The sequence below is a fragment of the Lissotriton vulgaris genome, chromosome 3_1 (assembly GCF_964263255.1).
Source record: "Lissotriton vulgaris chromosome 3_1, aLisVul1.2, whole genome shotgun sequence".
NCBI lineage: Eukaryota > Metazoa > Chordata > Amphibia > Caudata > Salamandridae > Lissotriton > Lissotriton vulgaris.
In genome coordinates, this window is record NC_141689.1 from 2,014,695,065 (window position 1) to 2,014,719,081 (window position 24,017).

The window sequence follows — 24,017 nt, forward strand, 5'->3', positions numbered from 1 at the left end:
AGTTACAATTCAAGGTGGCCTACCGCCATCCCAATTTCTAGGAAAAGTCAATAACTGTATATCCCAGGCTTAAAGCCGTCAACGGGCCCCCTCACACCTCTTTCTCTTCTCTAGCTCTTCCGATTTCCATACTCTGCTCATCTAGTGATTGACAGCCAGTGCCCCAGTCGACCTTAAAGACACTGCAAAACGCCTTAGGTTCAGAAATTTGCTGCTTGCTTTCCCCCACCAGCTGCACAGCCTTAAACCTAATAACCACGTTTCAGAGTTTAATATTCCAGTCCTTCTCTTTACTTCAACAGGAACACCACAGACCCTCTCCCAGAATCCCATGTGTTCCGACAGGGGCATACCATGTGGTAGAACCCAACCTCAGTGACCTCACAGCTAGGGCAGGGAGCAGACGCAGCAGGATATACTTTGCAAACCCTATTATAGGCTAAGGAAGCATTTAAAATCTAGCATTCCTAGATACTTTAGAGGTATAACTCCGCATTAACTTTCTGTCACTCTCACTCAGTTGTCTGTAATAATCTGTAAAACATTTTTTTCCACAGTTCTTCCAGAATGTCCTTTATTGGGCCAATAAGTGCCTGGATCGCTGAGTGACCCACTAGTTTCCCATTCCCCTGCGTCAGTAAAAGATGTAGCACTTCATGTTTGGGCGATTCTAAACCTTTCTCCGCCCATACCATCTGTACCTCCCTAATGATCTTTTCATATGTAAGGAACTGTACAACTGGTCATTGAGCCCACACGATCAGAGTAAATAGTCTTAGCACACCAGCCTAGTAGAGCTCCCATACTGCCCCACCACCCGCTCCCACCCAGAGCGCCAACTGCTGAGACCAGCAACTCAGGTAAATAAACCTCTGTCCCAGCTCTACTGGGCCATTTTAAATAACACTGTTGAGTCCTGCGGCCTGAAAAACAAGGTGACCAGCTCCCCTAAGGAGTTCACCAAGCTGGACTAGTGTCAAGCCAGAGAAAAGGCCAATTCAGGTAAAACCTAGAGATTCAACAGGTACAGTGAGCTATTCAATGAAAAAGTCAATTTCTTCTGGGAAATTGGTTGCTTGTAAAAGCAAGGCCCCTGCTGCAGTAATTCAAGTGGAAGCCTGAAAAGATACATGTCCCTCCTTGTGTTACCTTTGGTGCGCACACGTTATTATTGAACCAACAATTAAGGATGCTAGTACAATTAGGTGTTTTGCTTTATCTGAAGCAATAAGTAGCCCTCACGTGCAACAAGGCAGATAAAGTTCCCGGGTCTGAATGCGTACCATCTCGACAGAGGGCAGTAGACCTGTTACAATTGACTTAGTACTTTCAGCCCCAATGAGTCTTCAGTGGTCACTACTATCAAGCAGGCAAATACCTGACAGAGACAGCTCCATTATAGGACTGCCATCTTCATGGGATAACGCTGCACTATACTGTATAAAAAAGGCATATTTCTTGACCCGGTGCACTCCAAGCGTTTTTTAGGGCACTAACAGAGAGGAAGGGGTTTATCTAGGTCATATCAAGAAAAGGTGACCGTGACCGTTTCATCCAGAATAATGCTGAAATTATTATTTTAATTCTAATTTCCCCCCAAGCAAAGACAATTTTCCATCCGCAGATTTCAGAGGTGTACTTTTACCAGTGCGTAAATATTTCATAGTAAGAATAATAATTACTAATTTTAATTTGACGCTTTATACACCACTGTACGCATTTCTTAGGACTTACCCAATTTAATGGTATTAACTGACGCACAGTCAAATGTTTTCAAGCATTAACACATTCCAGGGCATCCTCGCCCAGCAACGCAGACTCCACACCCATCAGCGACTGTAAAGCTATGTTTTATGAATAATAAATGTGATTTTATAATCCTAACAAATTACAATTACGCAACTAAATTCAAATTAGTTGAGCAAAAGGATTTGTAAATTATGCCCGCTGGTTAATGATCCTTTACAACACAATAGAACGTCGACTTTTGACACGTCATATATTCTCACAGCCTTTATTGCCGGCTCCGTAACTCTATCAACCCCCGACAAGAGTCAGTTTCTGATCCATCCAAGTATTGTACAATAGAATTACATCAAACTAACCAGGAAACGTTTTCGAGTCAGGACCTACCTTCTTCTGGGGTAAACTTCACGCCTTTCAAATCACAATGGGCAGAATTAAACCTTTGACCCTCACCCTCTTTACTGCGTATTACTGTTAATAGGCATTGGTGTTAGACGCAAGATAGCTTGCTGCCTTGGACAACTTAGATTATTCATGAATCTCTGCTCTATGGTTCCTCGAGGTTCCTCCCGCTTGGTACATTTTTTTTTTTTTAAACAGACTTTATTGTTAAAGACACAGTAAATGCAGAGCCCTGCGATCCAGAGTCAACTGCCACAATCAATGTATTAATGCCAAGTTCAATATAATACAAAGAAGCAATTCCATCCCCCAAAAAGAGGCATAGCAAGAGCAAAAGGATATGCAACCCTTCCTCCCCACACCTCCCCAAAACCCCCCCCACGCCACCCCCCCTTGCGCAGCCGCTGCTCCACCATCATACAAGCAGTAGTCATATGCACCATAAACCAAAAGTGACATTGCACAGTCCAACACATCAGGGAGTCGGAAAAGAGGCCTCCTCAGGCGGCGGGTCGAGGTCCAGACCCCGATAGTCAGCCCACCTCTTCCGAATCTTGTAATGATTGCGGGGACACCCCCTAGCGACAAATATAGGCTGCTCCAAACCCATACTAAAGTCCAGGCCGTTCTTCCAGGCGGCAAGTGATGGGGCCCGGGGCGCCTTCCATGCCCTTGCAATATCACGCTTCGCCAAAGTGAGTCCCAGCAGTAGCAGGTGGCGCTTATACCGGTTGCCCCCCACCCCAGCCATAACATGCAGCAGCGCCAGCTTAGGGTCTTCTTGGATCTCCCATGCCAGAACCTCCGCCAGGCAACGGTGTACCCCCTCACAAAATCTGTGCAGCGCCGAACACTCCCAGACCGTGTGCAGCAGTGTTCCCTCCTCCAAGCCACATCTGAGGCAGACGGGCGATGCGACCATACCCGCCTTCCATAATTGCCGCAGAGTGTAATATGTGCGATGTAAGTACCGGAACTGTATCAAACGGAGACGCGTGGAGATCGATGCCCCTCTAGGGCTCTCCAGGGCCTCGACCCAATCCTCCTCGTCCAGGTCACCGACGTCCCGTTCTCAGGCGGCCATAAGGCTGACCAAGTCCGACGAACAGTGGCGCACCAGCATCTGGTAGATGCGTGACAATTTCCTATCCGGCAACTCTCCCATAAATATCTTGGCCTCGAAAGGGCTGAACTCCGGGAGCTGTTCCAAACCCACCAACGAGGGCGACAAAGCGTGACGAGACTGGAGGTACCTGAAAAACTGGGTGCGGGGCATCCCAAACTCTTCCTGTAAGGCTGTAAAGGTTTTAAGCACGCATCCCGACAGTACATCTCCCAGGGTGGAGATGCCAATCGCATCCCATTCCCGGAAGCCCTTCAGCGCATTCAGCTGGGGCAAACGCCCATTGTTCCATAAGGGGGTCTCTTGAGTGAGGACGTTCCACCATCCCATCCTCCGCAGCGTCTGTCGCCAGACGTGAAAGACCACTTGCGTGGCTACCGGGAGGGACCTGATCCTGCGGCGCTGAGTATAGCAGAGTGTGCAAAGAGTGTGTGCCCATACCACCAGTCGTTCAGCACCAAGAGGTGCGCCGCTTGATAGTAGGAGAGCACGTCAGACGTGGCCAACCCCCCGGTGTAAGTAGAGCGGAAACATGTCCTCAGGGCCACCCACGCAACGCCCTCCTCCCACAGGAAACTACTCATGGCCGAACTGAGCTGTCGAAACCAGCGAGGCGGAATCACATGCAGGTGGTTCTGCAGCTGGTACACCAGTCGGGGCAGCACCACCATCTTAAAGATGGCAGATCTGCCCTGTATTGACAATGGCATCTTCGCCCAGTTCTTAAGATCGTCGCGTGTGCGATCCCATACTGGGCCAAGGTTGCGGTCGCGGGACACCCCAGCGTCCTCCGTTAAATGCACACCGAGGTACTTCACCCCGTCCGTGGCCAGCTGCAATCCCGACGCCCAGTTGCCCACCCCCTGCCGGCCACCCAGCAACCACAAGGTAGATTTGCCCGGGTTCATGTACAAGCCTGACGTTTCGCCAAATATTTGTAAGATACGCAGGAGTCGCGGCCCTGAACGGGGCAGATTCGTAAGAAAGAACATCAGGTCATCGGCGTACGGTGCAATTTTTTCTGAATGATTCACGGACCACCGGAAACCTTCAAGTTGGGCATCGATGCGAACCCACGCCGCAAGAGGCTCCATGGCGAGGGTGAATAAATATGGGGAGAGGGGGCAACCCTGCCGTGTCCCCCGCATAACCGGGAACGAACGGGAGGCCACCCCCCCAACCCGCACGGACGCCGTGAGACCAGTGTAAAGCAACTGAACATACTTCAAGAATCGCGGGCCAAGGTTAAGGCGCCTCAGGAGGGCAAATAAATACGTCCAGCTCAAGGAGTCGAAAGCCCTGTCCATGTCCGCCAGAAACAACGCTGCCGGTATCCCGAGGCACCCCCAGGCAGACACCGCGACCTGGGCCCGACGAATGTTATGCCGGGTGGCCCTCTGCGGCATGAATCCCGCCTAATCCGGGTGGACCAGGTCAGTAATGTAAGGTTTGAGCCTCGTGGCCAGGGCCTTCGCAAGGATCTTCGCTTCCGTATTCAACAGAGAAATCGGACTGTATGACGCGTGGCTCTCCGGGGGTCGTCTGGGTTTAAGAAAGACCACAATCTCGGCATGCCGCCAATCCGGCGGAAGCACACCTTCCTCACACGCCTCTTCAACCACCGGCAGGAGATGAGGGCCCAACTAAACCATGAAGCGGCGAAAAAATTCGCATGGAAACCCATTGGGGCCCGGTGCCTTGCCCGGATTCAGTTCACCCAAGGCCGCTCCCAGCTCCTCGTCTGACAAGGGCTGATCCAAAAGGTCCCGCACCTCGTCCGAGACAGCTCTCGGGGGGAGGTCGTCAATGAAGCGCTGAACAACGTCAGACTCCAGGCACTCACGGGGCGCATACAGCCCCTCGAAGTACCCAGCGAAACTCTCAGGGGCAGCGGCTGAGCATTTATGAAGCCCTGACACAGACGGTGCAGCATCTCGCAGGACTTATCGCCCCACTGGTAGATCAGACTACGGGTGGCCAACCATGCCTGTCGCCCCTCATCGAGGAGGACCGTGGCGTATTGTTGTTGCGCCAAAGCTAGTTGTTTCCGAGCCGGGCCGCCCCCGGCCTCTCGACTCCTGCGCTCTAAGGCCTCCAGGGCCGCCTCGCGCTGCACCAGATCTTTCCGTTTCTCCCGTCGGGCCGCTGCGCACCAAGAGATATCCATGCCTCGGTTTCATGGCCTCCCACAGGGTAGTCGGAGACGCCACTGAACCCGTGTTAGTGGTCAAATATTGGTCTATTTCAACAGTCATGTGCTCCCTATATGCTTCCTGTGTCCGATTCCAGGCCGACAATCGCCACCGAAAGGGGCGCGTGGCGGGGCCCACGTTAAGCGTGACAGTCACCGGCGAATGACGCTTGGTACATTTTTCATCTGTCTTGGAGTCCTAGAACTACCCAGGGGGACCACTTCATATAATGAGTCCTGAATATTAGTTTGGCATTATTTATGGCTTTCGTCGTTTTGAGTTCTGTGAAAGGCTAGTTAGATCTGTGGAGTTCTGGGTAAATGGGAATTACAAAATGTTACTGCTCCGCAGATTGTAATGCTTACGTCGCCCATTACTCCCTTTCTGTCTAGGATACAAACCCTGAGATATGGATTAAATAAAGCTATACTCCTTCCACATCCACGAAAGAGCGCTAAATCTGATATTATCCTAATACACATTTTAGTGGCGCTCTCCTCTAAATCTGACCAACCTTAAAAATATTTAAGGAGACTTCTTTGAAAAACATTGGAAGCCTTTCAAGTTAATATTTTCGATCATATTTCTATAGGGAGAAATAGCCTTTTTGTGGGGTAAGAAGTTCCTCCCTACTGCCAGGCCTCTCCATGGTGATGGTTTATCTTTCTTTAGCATTACATATTCAAACCAGTATCTCATAAAGTGCTTTATTGTTACTTATCACATGAGTAGGCCACACGCTGCCAATATTGCGCAGCACCTTTTAGACGGTCGGGGTATGACTTTTGTAACCCTTTCTTTTCCAGTCCGGAGTTTGATTCGGTTTCCTGCAGATGTATGGTTTCAGGGGAAGTTTCTCTGTTTGAATGCCTTTTTGGTGGGTCAAACTAGCGAGCCGAACAAAATTGCTTAAGTATTTCTTAAGTTAGTAGAAGTGCCCAGAGCAATGTGTGTTAAGTGGCTGACAGTAGCAAATGCTGAGTGATGCAGTCGGTTTATTAACTTACTGTGCTATCCCACACTGTTTAAAAGCAGTGCTCTGCAGACTACACACAGAGATATGCAATAGGTACTTTGATCTCCTAGGATATCACACTGAATGTTCAATCTGCAACATTCAATGCATGGCTATATTTCAACTAGGTTTCTTGAGATACACACACACATATGTATATACATTAACATTTTTTAATCAAGTTTTTTATTTTATACAACATAGAAAACACATCATAAAGTCAGCAGTGGAGCCTCACAGTTTTAGCAGAAAATGTCCACTCTACATAAGTATACGATATTGCACTTACAAGATAATCATTAAGCAAGTCAAAGAGGGTCGGTGCTGTGGAGTTCCATAGGGGTATAACATATATTGACACTTCTCTTCTCCTCCATTTTGTATTTCCTCTAACCCCAGCTTCAGGACTCACCACATCCTTGGGTATGTCAACCAGAATCCCCATACCTTATCAAATTTAAGGGGGCAGCCTCTAGCCTCATATATATCTCTTTCTGCCCCCATATATAGGTCCATTCCACTCTGTCATTAGTATTTTATTGGGACCAGCAGGGACCCCCACATATTTACTAAATCTCGCTTAGCTACAATTAGCAGCAAAAAGCTAAATATGAGTTTTTTCCTCAGTAAGCCTATATTATTTGGGATAAACTGGGAAGACTTGGGGACTAACAGTCCAAGGTCCGGCCCAGCTCTTGTGTTATAGTTCTCCGGCATGCCTCTATCGTGCTACTGCCCTATATTGTATGTAGAAATGTGGCCCGTGCTCTATTATATTTTAAATTCATGAGTGCTGGGGCTTCAAAGAAGTCTATTCCTATTATAAGATAACCGATGGAGAACTTTCAACTGGATGAGGCGCAGTCTTACAGTCAGCGACCTCACGTGGATGCCTCAGTGCTCCTTATTTAGTTTTTATTTTATTTACCCAAGCTAGATCCTTCAACACACCCAAATCTTCCTCCCACCTCGTCCTCAGGTGAACCAGGTCTCTTTACATTTATGTTCTTTCCTCACCCTGCATCTCCTTTCAATCTGTGTCTCCTTTCAGCTCGCTAATCCTCTTATTTTTGATGAAATCTCCCTTCTCAACTATTATTTTGTGTTCCACTAGTCTAGCTCTGTCCCCTGTGCTCTAAATTATCCTTCTCCTTTGATCTTTAAACATTGTGCGTCTTCTGCTGTTGCCTTTGTGTTGTTTTATCTTCTCTCACCTTTTCGGCCCTCATTTTCCTAACTCAGTATTTTACTATGCTTTTCCATATTTTCCTCTGTTGCTTGCTCTCACCATTTTCTATGTCTTTGTTACTTGTTTGCTCTGTGTTCTTTCACCATCATTTGTTGATAGTGAAGTGCAGAAGTATGATCTCCAACTAAGAAACTGATGTTGTGAGCCTAAAGATCACGTGTCGCGATAGTCCAACAGAGTTCGGAGGCAGCCCAAAGATGCCTTGTCCAGTCTACAATCTGCTTGAGCCTCTTATCTGCTCCACCCAGAGTAACAGCTCCAGCCATGGTCAAGGCTCTCTCCCTGATACTCTGAGGCGCTGTGAGCTGGTGGCTCCAATCTCCTTGCATTTACAAGGAGATCCTGAAGAGAAAGGCTGCCCTAAGTTTGATCAGTGATTCTCTCACACAAGACATGCTATAAACCTGAGCTTTAATGGCCTTGACAGGTTGCTGGATTTGGTGCACATCCATCTGATTCTTTGTTATTCAGCGTTAGAAAATTGGGATGACGAAGAGTCACTGCTGAAGTAAACGGTCCTGGAAATATTTCCAAATATTACAGGGATTCCTGGTTGGTTGCGGGGCATGGGTCAAGCATGCAAATCCATACAACATCCAGTGCTGGAAAAGAGTTCTCACGCGCTGGGCATTGGGGTTCCTGTACTCCGAGAGCACTGACCTATGACATTCGTGTTAGTCTGTACATATAAACATCGGCATCGTTTTGCAAATTGTGTGTATATAACTGCTTAGTGAAGAGTTAAACACTTACACAATGAGTTCATCATTCACTGCCAGCAAACGTTTCCTTTTCTTATTAATCTCAGCTCCGATCTAGAAAATGCAAGAAAATTATGAGATGGGTAGAAAATGTAAGTATACTTAAGTATATTTTACATGCTTCTTTTGTGGCTTATAAGCATTCGGGTTAGGTCATTTCTATTTTTCATGACAAATTATATACCTTTTGGGCTTTAAATCCGCGGAATGAACATATCAGTGAAAATCAATCACCACCATACAAAGTACCAATGCTCTTTTTCTTAACTACATACAACCAAAGTGCGGAGTATAACAAAATGCTCCAAATGTTCACCCACACTAAGGCCTCGTGACGCAACTCGGCGGCCTACAGAAGGGGCAGCAGAGGCACGTGTATGAGAGGGAGGTGGGAAGAAGATGGAAAGTAGAGAGTTACAGGAATTCAACAGTAATCTGGAAGCATATATAGACAAGCATTTACAATGCAATGGTTTCGCCTTTGGAAAAGTTAGAGCTATTGGCATTGTAAATGACAGAATTTGTATTTATGTGTTGGTTTTGAAAACAGATAAATAAATGGCATTGTCATTTACATTGCCATTAGCCTCTGCAGTCACTCTGCAGTCCCTAGCACTCCATAGCACTCCCTAGTCACTCTGCACTCCCTAGTCACTCTGCACTCCCTAGCCCTCCCTAGTCCCTCTGCACTCCCTAGCACTCTGCCCTCCCTAGCACTCTGCACTCCCTAGTCACTCTGCACTCCCTTGCACTCTGCACTCCCTTGCACTCTGCACTCCCTTGCACCCCTAGCAGTCCCTAGTCACTCTGCACTCCCTTGCACTCTGCACTCCCTAGCACTCCATAGTCACTCTGCACTCCCTAGCACTCCCTAGTCACTCTGCACTCCCTAGCACTCCCTAGTCACTCTGCACTCCCTAGCATTCTGCACTCCCTAGCACTCCCTAGCATTCTTCAGTCACTCTGCACTCCCTAGCACTCCTTAGCATTCTGCAGTCACTCTGCACTCCCTAGCACTCCCTAGCAGTCACTCTGCAGTCCCTAGCACTCCCTAGCACTCTGCAGTCACTCTGCACTCCCTAGCACTCTGCAGTCACTCTCCACTCACTAGCACTCCCTAGTCACTCTCCACTCCCTAGCACTTCCTAGTCACTCTGCACTCCCTAGCACTCCCTAGTCACTCTGCACTCCCTAGAACTCCCTAGCACCCTGCAGTCACTCCGCACTCCCTAGCACTCTGCAGTCACTCTGCACTCCCTAGCACTCTGCACTCCCTAGAACTCCCTAGCACTCTGCAGTCACTCCGCACTCCCTAGCACTCTGCAGTCACTCTGCACTCCCTAGCACTCTCTAGCACTCTGCAGTCACTCTGCACTCCCTAGCACACCCTAGCACTCTGCAGCCACTCTGCACTCCCTAGCACTCCCTAGTCACTCTGCACTCCCTAGTCACTCTGCACTCCCTAGTGACTCTGCACTCCCTAGCTCTCCCTAGCACTCTGCAGTCACTCTGCACTCCCTAGCACTCCCTAGTCACTCTGCACTCCCTAGCACTGCCTAGTCACTCTGCACTCCCTAGTCACTCTGCGCTCCCTAGCACTCCCTAGTCACTCTGCACTCCCTAGCACTCTCTAGTCACTCTGCACTCACTACTCTGCGGGTGACAGTGCTCGCCATGTCGGCCGCGTCAAAGGGGTGATAGTGGTCGCCATGCAACCCATGTCACAGCGGCGGGTGACAGTGCTCGCCATGTCGGCTGTGTCAAAGGGGTGACAATGGTCGCCATGCTGGCCGTTGCACAGCTGGTGACAGTGGTCTCCATGCCGGCTGTTGCACAGCTGGTGACAGTGGTCGCCATGCTGGCCGTTGCACAGCCGGTGACAGTGGTTGCCATGTTGGCCGTTGCACAGCTAGTGACAGTGGTTGCCAAGCCGGCTGTGTCACAGGGGTGACAGTGGTCGCCATGACGGTTGTGTCACAGCTGATGACAGTGGTTTGAATGCCGGTTGTGTCGCGGCGGGTGGCAGTGCACCCCATGCCGGCCGTGTCACGGGGTAACAGTGGTCTGTGACAGTGGGCGCCATGCCTCCCGTGTCACAGCGGCAGGTGACAGTGCTCGCTATGTCGGCCGTGTCAAAGGGGTGGCAGTGGTCGCCATGCTGGCCGTTGCACAGCTGGTGACAGTGTTCGCCATGCTGGACGTTGCACAGCTGGTGACAGTGGTCGCCGTGCGGCTGTGTCACAGCTGGTGACAGTGCTCACCATGTCGGCCGTGTCACAGCTGGTGACAGTGGTCGCCATGCCGGCAATTGCACAGCTGGTGACAGTGGTCGCCATACTGTTCGTGTCACAGGGTTGACAGTGGCCGCCATGCTGGCCGCGTCACAGCGGGTGACAGTGGTCGCCATGCTGACCGTTGCACAGCTGGTGACAATGGTCGCCATGCTGGCCGTTGCACAGCTGGTGACAGTGGTCTCCATGCCGGCTGTTGCACAGCTGGTGACAGTGGTCGCCATGCTGGCCGTTGCACAGCCGGTGACAGTGGTTGCCATGTTGGCCGTTGCACAGCTAGTGACAGTGGTTGCCAAGCCGGCTGTGTCACAGGGGTGACAGTGGTCGCCATGACGGTTGTGTCACAGCTGATGACAGTGGTTTGAATGCCGGTTGTGTCGCGGCGGGTGGCAGTGCACCCCATGCCGGCCGTGTCACGGGGTAACAGTGGTCTGTGACAGTGGGCGCCATGCCTCCCGTGTCACAGCGGCAGGTGGCAGTGCTCGCTATGTCGGCCGTGTCAAAGGGGTGACAGTGGTCGCCATGCTGGCCGTTGCACAGCTGGTGACAGTGGTCGCCATGCTGGCCGTTGCACAGCTATTGACAGTGGTCGCCATGCTGGACGTTGCACAGCTGGTGACAGTGGTCGCCGTGCGGCTGTGTCACAGCTGGTGACAGTGCTCACCATGTCGCCCGTGTCACAGCTGGTGACAGTGGTCGCCATGCCGGCAATTGCACAGCTGGTGACAGTGGTCGCCATACTGTTCGTGTCACAGGGTTGACAGTGGCCGCCATGCTGGCCGCGTCACAGCGGGTGACAGTGGTCGCCATGCTGACCGTTGCACAGCTGGTGACAATGGTCGCCATGCTGGCCGTGTCACAGCTAGTGACAGTGGTCGCCATGCTGGCCGTTGCACAGCTGGTTTCAGTGGTTGTTATGCTGCCGTTGCACAGCGGGTGACAGTGGTCGCCGTGCTGGCCATTGCACAGCGGGTGACAGTGGTCGCCATGCCGTCCGTGTCACAGGGGTGACAGTGGTCGCCATGATGGCCGTGTCACAGCTGATGACAGTGGTCGCAATGCCGGCTGTGTCACGGGGAGACAGTGGTCTGTGACAGTGGGAGCCATGCCTCCAGTGTCACAACTGGTGACAGTGGGCGCCATGCCTCCCGTGTCACAGCTGGTGACAGTGGGCGCCATGCCAACCGTGTCACACCTTGCGTACCCCGTTCTTCTGTTTCTGGATGTTTACTGTTTTTGGCCGAGATTGTAAACAGATCCGACACTCGCTAAAGAAAGCTCTTTAGCGGATCAGCCTGTGTAATGAATTACCGCCAAAAAGCAGGTTTTGTGACATTAAAACAACAAAAAACGGAGCAGGATTTTCAAGGAATTCAGGCCCTAGACAAGGAGAAGAAGAGATAAGCTGTGCAAACAGGCAGGCATGTCTTGTAAGACGCAGGCCCCTTTAACGTGCCCAAGAGCAAACATGCTGGGGGTATTGTGAAGACACAAAGCACACAGGAAGGCCGGCTCCTGCCTGAGCCCGGCTGCCATTAGTCACCGGGGGGGCCAGTGCTCGGAGCTCGGGGCCCCCCCTGACAATGGCTTCGGCAGCTGAGGTCAGCCCCCGGCCCCCTGTTTGTTCACCAGGGCAGGCCGAGCCACAGGAAGGCTCATTTAACGCGTCCCCCCCAGGGTGGGACACAAAGGCCCGAGATTGGAGGGTGTGTGTGCAGGGCGTGGGGGGCGGTGTGGGGTGGGGGGGCACTCACCTGGTTCTGCTGCTCTCTGACAAAGTACTGGGGTCACCGTCTCAAAAGATGGGGTAAGGGCGGCGGCCCTGCCTGGGTGGCATACTTAAAGTTCACCTCTAGCGCTTGTTAACACACTATGTTTTTCCCAGGCACTATAAATAGCTGATAATGTTTCTCTCCTTTTTAATGACACTCTGGTTGCAAAAGCTTAATAAATGGAAACCTGGGGCGAGAAACACGGCCCTTTTATCAGTTATTTATAGTGCTTGGAAAAAATACTGAGGTTGCAAGCGCTATAGTAACACAATTTATGTTTAGAATACTTAGTATACTTTTTTTTTTATTACAATCTTTATTGTCTGTATTAGTTGTAATCCTGGCTCATGTCCATTGGCCTGACTGGGCAGAAGCATCAGAACACACGGTTTGTGAGGGGAAAGCTCAGGAGTGGATGGGCACGTGGGATCTCGGAGGGCGGGGGCGGCAAAGGATTCCGCTGGTAATCAAAGCCCTAGGGTTTCAATAGAAGCCGCTCCAGTCCAGTCTATACGATGAGAGATGGAGGCCTGGGGAGGAGAGAGGGGCAGATAAACAAAGAGGCCAAACAGTGAATGTGCATAAGATTGACGGGCACACGGACAGCGGGAGGGGGGACGGGCACACGGACAGCGGGAGGGGGGGGCGGGAACGGGCTCACGGACAGCGGGAGGGGGGCGGGAACGGACAGCGGGACATCGCGCAACCCACCCCTGCAAAGGACACTTCCAAAATGGCGAAAACAAAGCTTAAAAAAAGAAAAAACACGCCCACAGCCGCATGACGTGTGCAAAAGCCTAAAATTCTCAGGAACGCCCACGAATCTGCTCCGGCATCGACGGACAGATCTCTGTTCCAATGGCTAGCCTCCATTTATGGAGCTAGCCAATGGAACAGTGGGGCGGGACAACACACACATACTGTACACAAAAGATTTCGCCTGCACCGAAAAGCTGCGCTGTGCGCAGCTTTCGACAGGCGAAACCTAAAAACATAGTGTTTGTATACCTTGGACACTCACCCTACACTAGAAACACCCCGAGACACCAACATAACACTACCCCTTGGTCTTAGTTTTCCACTTCAGGTTTCATTTAATAGTGCACTGAAGCCACAATTCGAAAGCAGTCAACTGCTTCAACTCCAACAAACCTCTACTAAAAGTGTTGCAATTCCAGTCAGGGTCGATCACCAAGCCTCACCATTTTCATCAGTGACTACCATTACCCTTTCGTATGTGTTAGCACCACCACTATTATTAACATCCTGCCCCAGGCAGTGTCCTTTCTAAAGTACCTTGAAGACAGTCAGCAGGATTTCTGTACCAACTGTTACCTAGACATATTCTGCAGTTCCTTCAAATCTCCAAGCACCTTTTCCATCTCAGTGTGATTCCATGCGAACCACAGACTGGATTCTAAACACTGTGTTAAGCTGTAAAGTGAAAGAGGTTTAACGCATCACTATTCATTCAAAGGACTCGTGGTGCTGCGAAAGTAAAGACAAGTAAAAGTGAAAATGAAGTGAGCTAGAAGTCATTATGTGAGGAGGAAGCTATCTAGGGAACAAGAGGGGAAAAAGAGCTCTCTTGCTTAATCTACCTACAAAAGATGCAGTAAACTTCCAGAAGGAATCTAGTAGAAGGCAACTTCTTCATGGGTGCATGTGGGCATATCCTTTTAGGCTTAAACTGACGAAAAGCACCACAGCGAACAAAAAAAAAAGGTTTCCTGCAAGGAATGTGAAATGGAATGCAGGTCATCGCTAAGAACCAGATACTGGACACCTCTGGGACTGGGAGCCCCAGTAGAACTGAAAAGGATCTGACAACAATCTAGAGCTGAAGATGTATTGACACCTTGGAGAAAAAACAATGAACCCAACTGGATGAAAACAATAGGGACAATAATATACATTGTTGGCCAAGGAACAGGCTAAAAATGCTGCTCAACTGTGCTGCTACGCAATTAATACCTGCCCAAATCATTTCTCTAGAGTAGAAATAGGACATTGTTCTACAGGAAGAGAAAACACATTATAGGAAGTAATTTAGCCATCTTGGTTGGGACTTCCTTTGGTCTGAACATTGGAATGACATCCATCTTGGATTGGGTGGTCATTATAGGCTCCACCCTCTCTTTCTCTGGAGAGTGGTAGACACACAAAGATGGCTACTGATGAAGATGCTCTCCAATGCCCAAACCACTCCCAGCACCGATTCCAATCATCGAAGGGCCCGCCGTAGGATTACCAACATGCATCTGGGACCACAAGGGCATGCCCAGACGTGGGTCCCGTGCTCACTGTGCCATTGGATTCAAGCCAGCCTGGCTGATGAGGGGTGATACACCGAAACCAGTCCCAGGATGCTTGTTTCCAGTCCATGGAGGACCTGGCCTGGCAGTTGTGGCTGGACTGTTTCCATAAGGAGCAGGGTCAAGACTGATTTGCAGGAGGAGGAGCTTCGCGTGCATCCAAGATGGCCACGTGAGCTTAGGGCTCTCGAGACCCCCGTAGCCCCCGGAATATATCCTGTTTATCCTGGTCACTGTGAAGTGATTCTTGCTGCGTAACTGAAGGAGTATCGGATACTGAAAACCGCATCCCGAACGTGCCCCTGAAACCGGAGTTGGAAAGTTTGAGGCCTGTCTCTCTCGGATGTCAGGTACTTGGGTTGGCATTGTGCTCGAGCTGAAGTGCGAAAACAACGGCGCTGGGTACCGGAAGTGGCCGGCCAGGCCCCGCAACTTAATTTGGTTGAACTTTTGATTTGGCCCGGAGCGCTTTGCATCCCCACTGGAGCGCACTCCAGATTATCGGAGACCCTAGGCGGTGACAGTGGGCCATATTGTGAGGACATTTCGACAAAGTGGAGACCTGTGGAATCAAAACCGAAGATTTGGGGTATATGTCGCGCCAGTGAGGGCGCTGAGGCCTGGGGTCTTTGCCGATCAATGGGCACAACGGAACTGCAGATGGTTAGCAGACTATCCTAAAGAGTCGAAAGCAAAGGATTCGATATTGGTCCAACTACAACGACTATTGAGCACTGCCGGCCCGAATTGGACAACGAACATAGGATTGTCCCAAAATGGCGACCAAGCCAGAGAGGCATAAACGGCAATCGAAGACCACTAGGGGTCAAGGTATACCCAATCTGACAACATGGACCGACATGCGCAAACTAAGGGATTGCCTAGTGGACTGGGAAAATCACAAGAAGGGGCAAAAGAAACCTCTGCCTTGGAAGCTGAGCCGACGCTACAAGACGTGATGGCCGTCATTGATGGGGTCAAGTCCTCTCTCGGGCAGAAGATGGAGACCCTGGCTCATAAATTGGACACTGTGTCTATTGAGGTTAACTTGATCCGAACAGACCTCACGAAGACGAGTGAGAAGGTGAAATCTCTGGACATTAAGGAGGCTAGTCTTGCGGATGATGTAACAGTATTACAATCGGATGTTCGGACTCGGAGGGCCTCAAATGAACTGGTTGTCCGTCGACTGGAGGATTTTGAAGTTCGGGCCTGAAGAAATAACATACGTATCATTGGAGTGCCGGAAAAGGCGTAGGGGCAGGCTGCAGATCTCTTTGTCGAAGATATAATACTCAATCATCTCACACCCAAAGGCCTGAGCAATTTCTTCGCCGTTGAGAGAGCACATAGAATTCCCAGGGGAAGACCACGTGTTGGTGCCACGCCCCGGCCTTTGATAGCGAGGATATTCAATTTTAGGGACAGAGATGCGATCCTCCAGGCCTCCAGAACTGGGGGCCCTTTGAAGTATGAAAACTCGTCCATCAGTTTTTTATCTGGACTTCATGCAGGCTGTCCAGAAGCAGAGAATGAGCTTTATGAGGGTTAAACGGAAGCTTCGTGATACGGGACTCAAGTACGCCATGATGTACCCGGCCAAGCTGAGAATTGAACACGAAGAGAGGGTTTACTTCTTTGATAAGCCGGAGATCGCTGCGGACGGGTTGGACACTATTACTGCTCAGCAAGAGCCCCATTAACAGAGTGGAGATGAAGAAGGTGGTTCGCAAGAACAAGAATAAGTAATGTTATCATGGGAGCTGGGGACGTTTAGGGAACGGACTATTGTTGTAATGTTTCCGACAAAATGTTTAGCATAGTGAATATGGGGGGGTCAACGGGCTATCGGTGGGTCTCCTTCCTCCTCAGACCTACTTTTTTGAAGTTTAGTCTAGATGTTGGGGCGACAGGCACACTGCAAGTTGGGGAGGCTTGATAGTCGTACGCAGGGGTGCAGGGTGGGGGGTAGTGTAGCGGGAAGTTCGGGGGTGGGGGGAGTGTTCATTTTTCGTTTTGTTTTTGTGTTTTTTGTGTTTTTAGAAGGCATTGTATTTCAAGATTGCTCATTAATGGTGCAGGGATCAGGAGAGGGTTGGACCTTCTTTATGTTCCGTGATGGGGGGTAGGGGGTTGAGGGTATTGAGTTGGAATGTGGATGGGTTGGGGGATAAAATCAAGCGCAGTGTGGTTCTGCAGTTTCTCAAAAGGCATTCCCCGGATGTGGTACTCCTTCAGGAAACACACTTGGTAGGGAATGCATGTAAGGCGATGCATAGAAAAGGCTATCGGCTGGTAGCCCATGCGGGATTTACTTCGGGGTATCGGGGAGTTGGGATCCTTCTTAAAAATTCTCTCCCATTTGTAGTGGACTCTGTCGTAGCGGATGAGAGAGGTCGATATATAGCGGTGTCAGGACGTTGGGAGGGATACACTCTCTCCTTGGTCTCGGTTTATGTCCCCGCCGGGTCTGCAGAATACTACTTATACTGAGTTGGGGAAGATTGTTCTGGACCTTCCTAGCGGATTGTTGATTCTGGGTGGAGATTTCAATGCCGTGGTCTCCGGCACCATGGATAGGTATCTGCTCTGTGACGTGGGACGGGCACAAAGATGGCTACCTGACTTTATGGAGGCTCTGGGTCTAATTGATGGCTGGAGATTGTTTCACCCTAGTCAGCGACAGTATACCTTCCACTCGGTGCTTATGGTAGTCTTCCTCTAATTGATTATGGTCTAGTGCCAGCTGCCCAGGCGTCGTATATTACTGAAGTGAAGCATCTGGCTAGAGGCATTTCTGATCACTCGCCGCTTTGGCTCAGAGTTGAAATGACCTCGGGTTCAAGTGGTAGAGTCGCCCCCATCAATCCTTGGTACTTGCGTAATCCTAAGATTCGCAAGGATTTGTTAAAAGCGTTGGAGCAATATGTTCAGGAAAATGAGGGTTCGGTTTCCTCGTAGATCTCGTTGTGGGAGGCATTTAAGGCAGTGATTAGATGTCAAGCCTTGTCCCTGATCACAGGAGTAAAAAAGCGGAAAGAGGAAGAAGTGGTGAGAGTTGAATTGGAAATAGCAAACATCGAAATGGAAATAGAACAGGAGGTGTTCCGCGCTAGATTGCATGTTTTACAACTTAAGCAGCTTGAGTACAGGACGCTAGTCACTGATAGTGCTAGAGCCCTGAGCCGGGAACAGCAAGGGCGTATATATGACGTGGGGGACAAGGCCGGTAAACTGATTGCCTGGCTGGATAAGAAGGATAGAGCGGATCGGGTGGTTCCTGAGATTGAGACAGAGGAGGGGACTCATATAACTGACCCGCAAGGGATAGTTTTGCGGATTATTTTCGTAAAGTTTACACTTCCGTCTCAGATAGGCCGGAGGAAGATTCGTGTCTATTGCTGAGGGATATTCAACTTCCATGTCTGACTGAGGAGGATCGCGACTTCATGGATAGCAAGCTTACCGTTGATGAGGTAGCCCTAGCGATACGCTCTTTGAATTCGGGGAAAGCGATGGGCCCCAATGGTCTCCCAATTGAGTTGTACAAGCTTGGACCAGACAAGATTGCCCCTTATATGAGAGACATGTTTTTGGAAGCCCGAGAATGCGGGGTGCTGCCCCAAGATCATAGACTGGCCTCGATAGTGGTGATACATAAGGAGGGGAAGCCGAGATCCAATTGCACTTCGTACAGGCCGATCTCATTGTTGAATTCGGAACCCAAAATGTTGGCTAAAGTGTTGTCTAATAGATTAATCAAAGTTATTAGTGAGCTGGTACATCCCGACCAATCTGAATTTATTCCGCACAGAAATACGGCTTTGAACCTAAGGCGGTTACACAGGGTGTTGGCTAAATCGCATGCCTTGCGGGAGCCGGCCATAATAGCATCACTGGACGCAACAATGGCCTTTGACACGGTGGAGTGGCCATATCTATGGGCTGTTTTGGCTAAATTCGGTTTTGGTTCTGAGTTCATTAGCTGGGTGCGTCTATTGTACACTGAGCCTCTTGCGCAGGTTATTGTGAACAATCGTGTCTCAGTGCCATTTTGTCTTGGGCCGGGCACTAGGCAGAGTTGTCCGCTTTCCCCCTTTGGTTCTCGCTGGCTCTCGATCCTCTGGCGGCTTGGATCCGCTGGGAGCCCTCGATTAAGGGTATTCGTTGGTCTCCACAGTTCGAAGACCGAATCTCTTTATATGCTGACAACATATTACTTTATTTGACCTTGCCCAGGAAATCCCTTAACGTTCTATGTGATGTATTGGCTTCCTACGGTAGGAATTCGGGATTGCTAATAAACTGGACGAAATCTTATCTTTATGTATTATGTGGTGACGTCCCCATCCTGCCTCGGAATTGTCCTATTCAGATTGCTAAGGAAGAGTTCAAGTATCTCGGGATTTATATTTCAATGGATCCCACAATTCGATATGACAAAAACCTTCTCCCTACGCTAGCTCGGCTGAAAAGCGATGTGGCTGGCTGGAAGAAACTTCTGCTCTCGCTTTTGGGACGGGCAGCTCTTTTTAAAATGATGTCCATACCGCATTTTCTTTATGCCCTTCAGAACACTTTAGATGTGGTACCAGCTAGCTATTTTCGAGAAGTGGAAGAAATGCAGCTTAGCCTACTTTGGGAAGGCAGACCACGTATAGCATTGGCTAAGTTGACGCTCCCATGGTATGACGGAGGAATTGCCCTCCCTGATATCAAGAGATACTATTGGGCATCGCAGTTGGGAGCTATAAATCATGGTACCTACGGGTCCAATACGGATCCGGGATATGCAATGGATAAATGGCTGCTCCCCGGCGGTAATTATAATAGAGCGTTGTATCCCAGGTCCATAGAGAAAAGTCTGATGGGACCTACCAGAGTGGCGGTACGTATATGGCATCATGTTACTAGCTCACTGGGATGGAAAAACCGCCTGACTTTGGCTACTCCGTTATTTGGATCTGATAGGTTGGGCAGGCTATGGAACACGAAAGGTTTTGACAAATGGGACTTGATAGGGATTACTACTGTGGGCGATATTTGGTCAAAGGGGAGGGTTAAGTAATTTTCTGAATTACAAACTGAATACGAACTAAGTGGAACAGAGTATTATTGTTATGTGCAAGTGAGACATGCATTGATGTCGATATTCCCTGAAGGGGAAGAGATACCAGAGGCATCCCCATTGGAAGATAGAATACTAGATGGGCATCTGCTTGATAGCACCATTTCTCTTATCTATTAAAAACTGATAAATCACAGAGCAGATCTTTTAGTAGATTTGAGGGACAAGTGGACGTGAGATGGTATTGAAATTGATGACGAAGATTGGCAATCTGCAGTTTCTTCCCCTATAGAAGTTGCGATTCCGGCGAGACTGAGGATCGTCCAGTTGAAAATACTACACGTCTGATCAGAATGGGTTTAAAGGAGGAAGGTCTGTGTAAGCGTGGATGTGGTCAATTGGGGACGCTTCTTCATATCCTGTGGGAATGTCGATATATGGTAGACTACTGGGGTACTGTCCATGATGTTATGCAGGAAGTAGCGGGTGTGGCTCTCTTGCCGGAAGCAAGGGGTGCAAGGAATCAGTACAGAGGAAATATTTGTGTACCACCTGCAACAGTTGACTTTGATGCCCCGCTTTCCCCATGACCCCTACATGGTAATATGTTTTATATCTGTGCTCCCTCCCCCCCTCTTGCCAATATTTATTGTATCACATTTTGAATTTGTGAGCGATCCTCTTCTGTACTAAGCACCTGTGTATTTATTGATGCCTTGTTTTAATAAAAAGAAATATATTAAAAAAAAGACTGATTTGCATATGTCTGGGTCCAAACTGCGATGGCATGGTGAGCAAAAAACGATGGATTAAACCCAGATCTGTGACTGGGGGTGAATGTCTGCATTTTTCAGCATTCCATCCATCATCTGATTTTTTGCTTTTGCACCAGGCAATATAAGGGACAAACTACATCTAACATCAAGAAACACTTAGGGTATGAAATGCAGAAGAATATAAAATCACAGGAATCGCCACATTTCCCTCGTAGTACATGAATCACAAAACATCCACATTATTGAACACACTGAAAAGCAGGTTAGGGACAAGCAAATGAATCACAATATACTGTGCAAGTAATGTAAGATTGTTTTTTAATAAAAGGTAGATGAAAAAGTGTGCAATGCCCCTGAACTTCTATTAGGTATTCTATGGTAGTTAGGCTTACATCGTAGATCACAGGATAACCTGTGCACCTACTTCAATCATTGCAGTAATTATCCCCCAGTGGCCCGGTCTGGAGCGGGGAGCCTCCGTTGATGACCTACCCTACAAGGCCACTGCTGAATAAGCCCCAGTGCCCTCCCTGGCATGGTACCAGATAAGGGGGGAGTGGGCACACCCTTCTATAAGTTGGTGCAGGGAGACCCCGGCTGGCGTGAGCCTAGGGAATCCCTCACTGGCTGTGAAGCGTGCCTGGCAGAAACACAGCATTATGCCAGTGACACTGGTTGTTCAGGGATGGCTGGGCAAAGTGGTCCTGGCAGCACACCCCCTTGGCAAGAGGAAGCTCATGAATCTGCCCACACACTGGTGTGTGTCACTTTCATGACGTGCAGTGCCAGGAGTACAGTGCTGCACTCACCAGTTTTGAAAGAGGTGGGTGGCAATGGTAAGCACTTCCCACGTGCTTGGAGGAAGAGTAGCGCTCACAACCTGCTTAGTGACGAGCAAGAAGTGGCACTATTAAGCACTCCCGGTGTGCTAGTTTGGGGCCCCTTGGAGAACACTTGGGCACAAAGCAGGGCGGGCAGCAGGCCAGCACAAGAGTCCTTCTTTCAGGATGGCAGTCTCTTCAGCAACCTAACAGGCGGACAGGCCAGCACATGCAAGGCAAGAGGTTGAAATGGTCGTTGCTCCTGTCAGTACCTCAGCACTAGATGAAACCAAAGACAAGGAGCAGCTAGCGGAAGGGCAACAAACAAAAAAGCAATCCAGTGAGTCTTTTAGGCTACCCAGCTTAGTAGCAGGCAGCAGGGTAACAGCAGAAGAGCAGTCCAGATGAGTCCTTTGGGCAGCACAGCAATCCCTCTGACAGGGGTTCAATCCCAGTTCCAAAAGTGCTTTAAAATCATGGGGTCAGAGCCTCTGTACTTATACTCAAACTGTCTTTGATATAGAGGTGACTTCAAAAGAAACTTTAGAAGTGCACAACACCCCCTTTTAACACAACCTTGGCTCCAGACGTACAGTAGAAGGTAAATCAGCCTTCTGAGTGATGGCAGGACACACCCTATACAAATGTTAACTGCGCCCGCCTCCCTCTCTCCCAGCCCAGGAAGACTATCAGTATGCAGACGAACGTAGATGCTCCTCTTGTCACACCCAGCCCTCCCTGTGTTGTGGCCGTCTAGAAAGTATGCACAAAGTGTGGCTGTCAACCTGGCCCAAACATGGATTAGAGTTAAAAGCACACAGAAATGCCCAATTTCTAAAAGTGCCATTTCTACAACAGTAGTAAAAAATGTATCTACACCAGTAAGCATGATTCACCACAAAGAAATCTAAACATACCAAACATGGGAACACTACTCCTTAAAGATCAGGAATTACCACTTAAACATATATAAGGGAATTCCCAGGGGGAATTCACAGTAGTGAGAAACAAAATAGGCTGGTTGTCACTACCAGGACATGCCACACAATAAAGGCACATGTCCTACCTTTTACTTACAAAACACCTGCCCACAGGGCTCCCTAGGGCCTACCTTAGGGGTGACCTATATGTAGTAAAAGGGGAGTTTGAAGCTTGGCAAGTAGTTATAAATACCAAGTCAATGTGGCAGTAAACTGCTCACGCAGGCCCTGCAGTGGCAGGCCTGAGACAGGTTTGCAAGGCTGCAGACCCACTAGTAGCATTTAATTTACAGGCCCTGGATATATGGGTTACCACTTTACATGAGACTTACAAGTAAATTAAATATGCCAAACAGGTGTAAGCCAATCATACCAAGTTTTAGGGGTGAGAGAATATGCACTTGAGCACTGATTAGCAGTGGTAAAGTGCCCAGAGTCCTAAAGCCAACAAAAAGAGGATCAGATAAATATGAGGAAGAAGGCAAAACATTTGAGGATATCCCTGCAAAAAGGGCCAGGTCCAACAGGTGGATATTCAACACTCTTGACTTAAGAACCATTAGCAGGTGAAAATTATAACATCAACCAATTACACACAAGTCACAGGCCAAACAATTTCTTCACCAAAAACCGGCTGCATTATCTTTAGGGCATTACAAGGCAAGGGCCCCAAATTTATCATTAATTTGCTTGCCAGATACGTCCCCTCTCGCAACCTCCGTTCTGGTCACAAAAGCTTGCTCACGGTGCCGGTTGTTAGGAAACAACGTCAGGGCGGCAGCTCCTTTCATTTTCTTGCTGCCTCCCTCTGGAACTCCTTGCCAGCTTCTTTAAGGTCACACGAGGATATCCTAGCCTTTAGACTAGCCTTTAAGACCTGGCTTTTTAGGGAAGCTTATCCTTAGATGTTCTAAGTTGTCCTCCTGTTGTTGTGTTGTGCTTCTGAAAACTTCCTACAGCGCCATGAAGCCTACGGGCGTACGTGCGCTTTATAAGCTAAATTTAACATAACATAACATAACACCATGTCCCTGATATCTTTGTTGCCTTGTCCCTCATTTTGAGGAAGAAGTACTCGAGAAGGAGAAAAAACGTCTACACACTGAGGATCAACATCATTAATCTGTCCAAGCAGTAATTGCTTGAGACCACTTCTCACACATTGTAAAGTGCTCTGTTATCCAAAGGAAGCTTATGACGATCTTTTTTTAAATCTTGAGGAAGAGAATTGCAGTGCGCAGCTGCCAAACAGAAGGATAAGCAACATTTTGCCCAAGATGCATCAAAAGAGGCAACTGATGAGAACAATGTTAGGATCAGTGGAGTGCAAAGAGCTTGTAAGGATGTATGGCAGGACATTTTGCCTGTATATAAGAGAAGCGGATACTGAACAAGGCTTTATGTATCTGGCATAAAGATTTAAATATGGACCTTTTGGCAATGAAAAATCAGTGAAGCACTTTCAGGTGGGAAGAAATTGGTTGATGGCTGGGCAGATTTAAGATG

General features: G+C 49.0%; 1 protein-coding gene across 2 annotated transcripts in view; it reads right to left on the reverse strand.

The window, feature by feature from the left end:
* The window catches only part of CENPU (centromere protein U), a 740,965-nt gene that overhangs the window by 54,853 nt on the left and 662,095 nt on the right, over positions 1 to 24,017 (reverse strand). For both annotated transcript variants that reach the window (XM_086962486.1, XM_086962485.1), the window contains one exon: positions 8,481 to 8,542. In XM_086962486.1, coding sequence (XP_086818612.1) covers positions 8,481 to 8,542 — 62 coding nt within the window. The remainder of the gene's footprint in view (positions 1 to 8,480; positions 8,543 to 24,017) is intronic.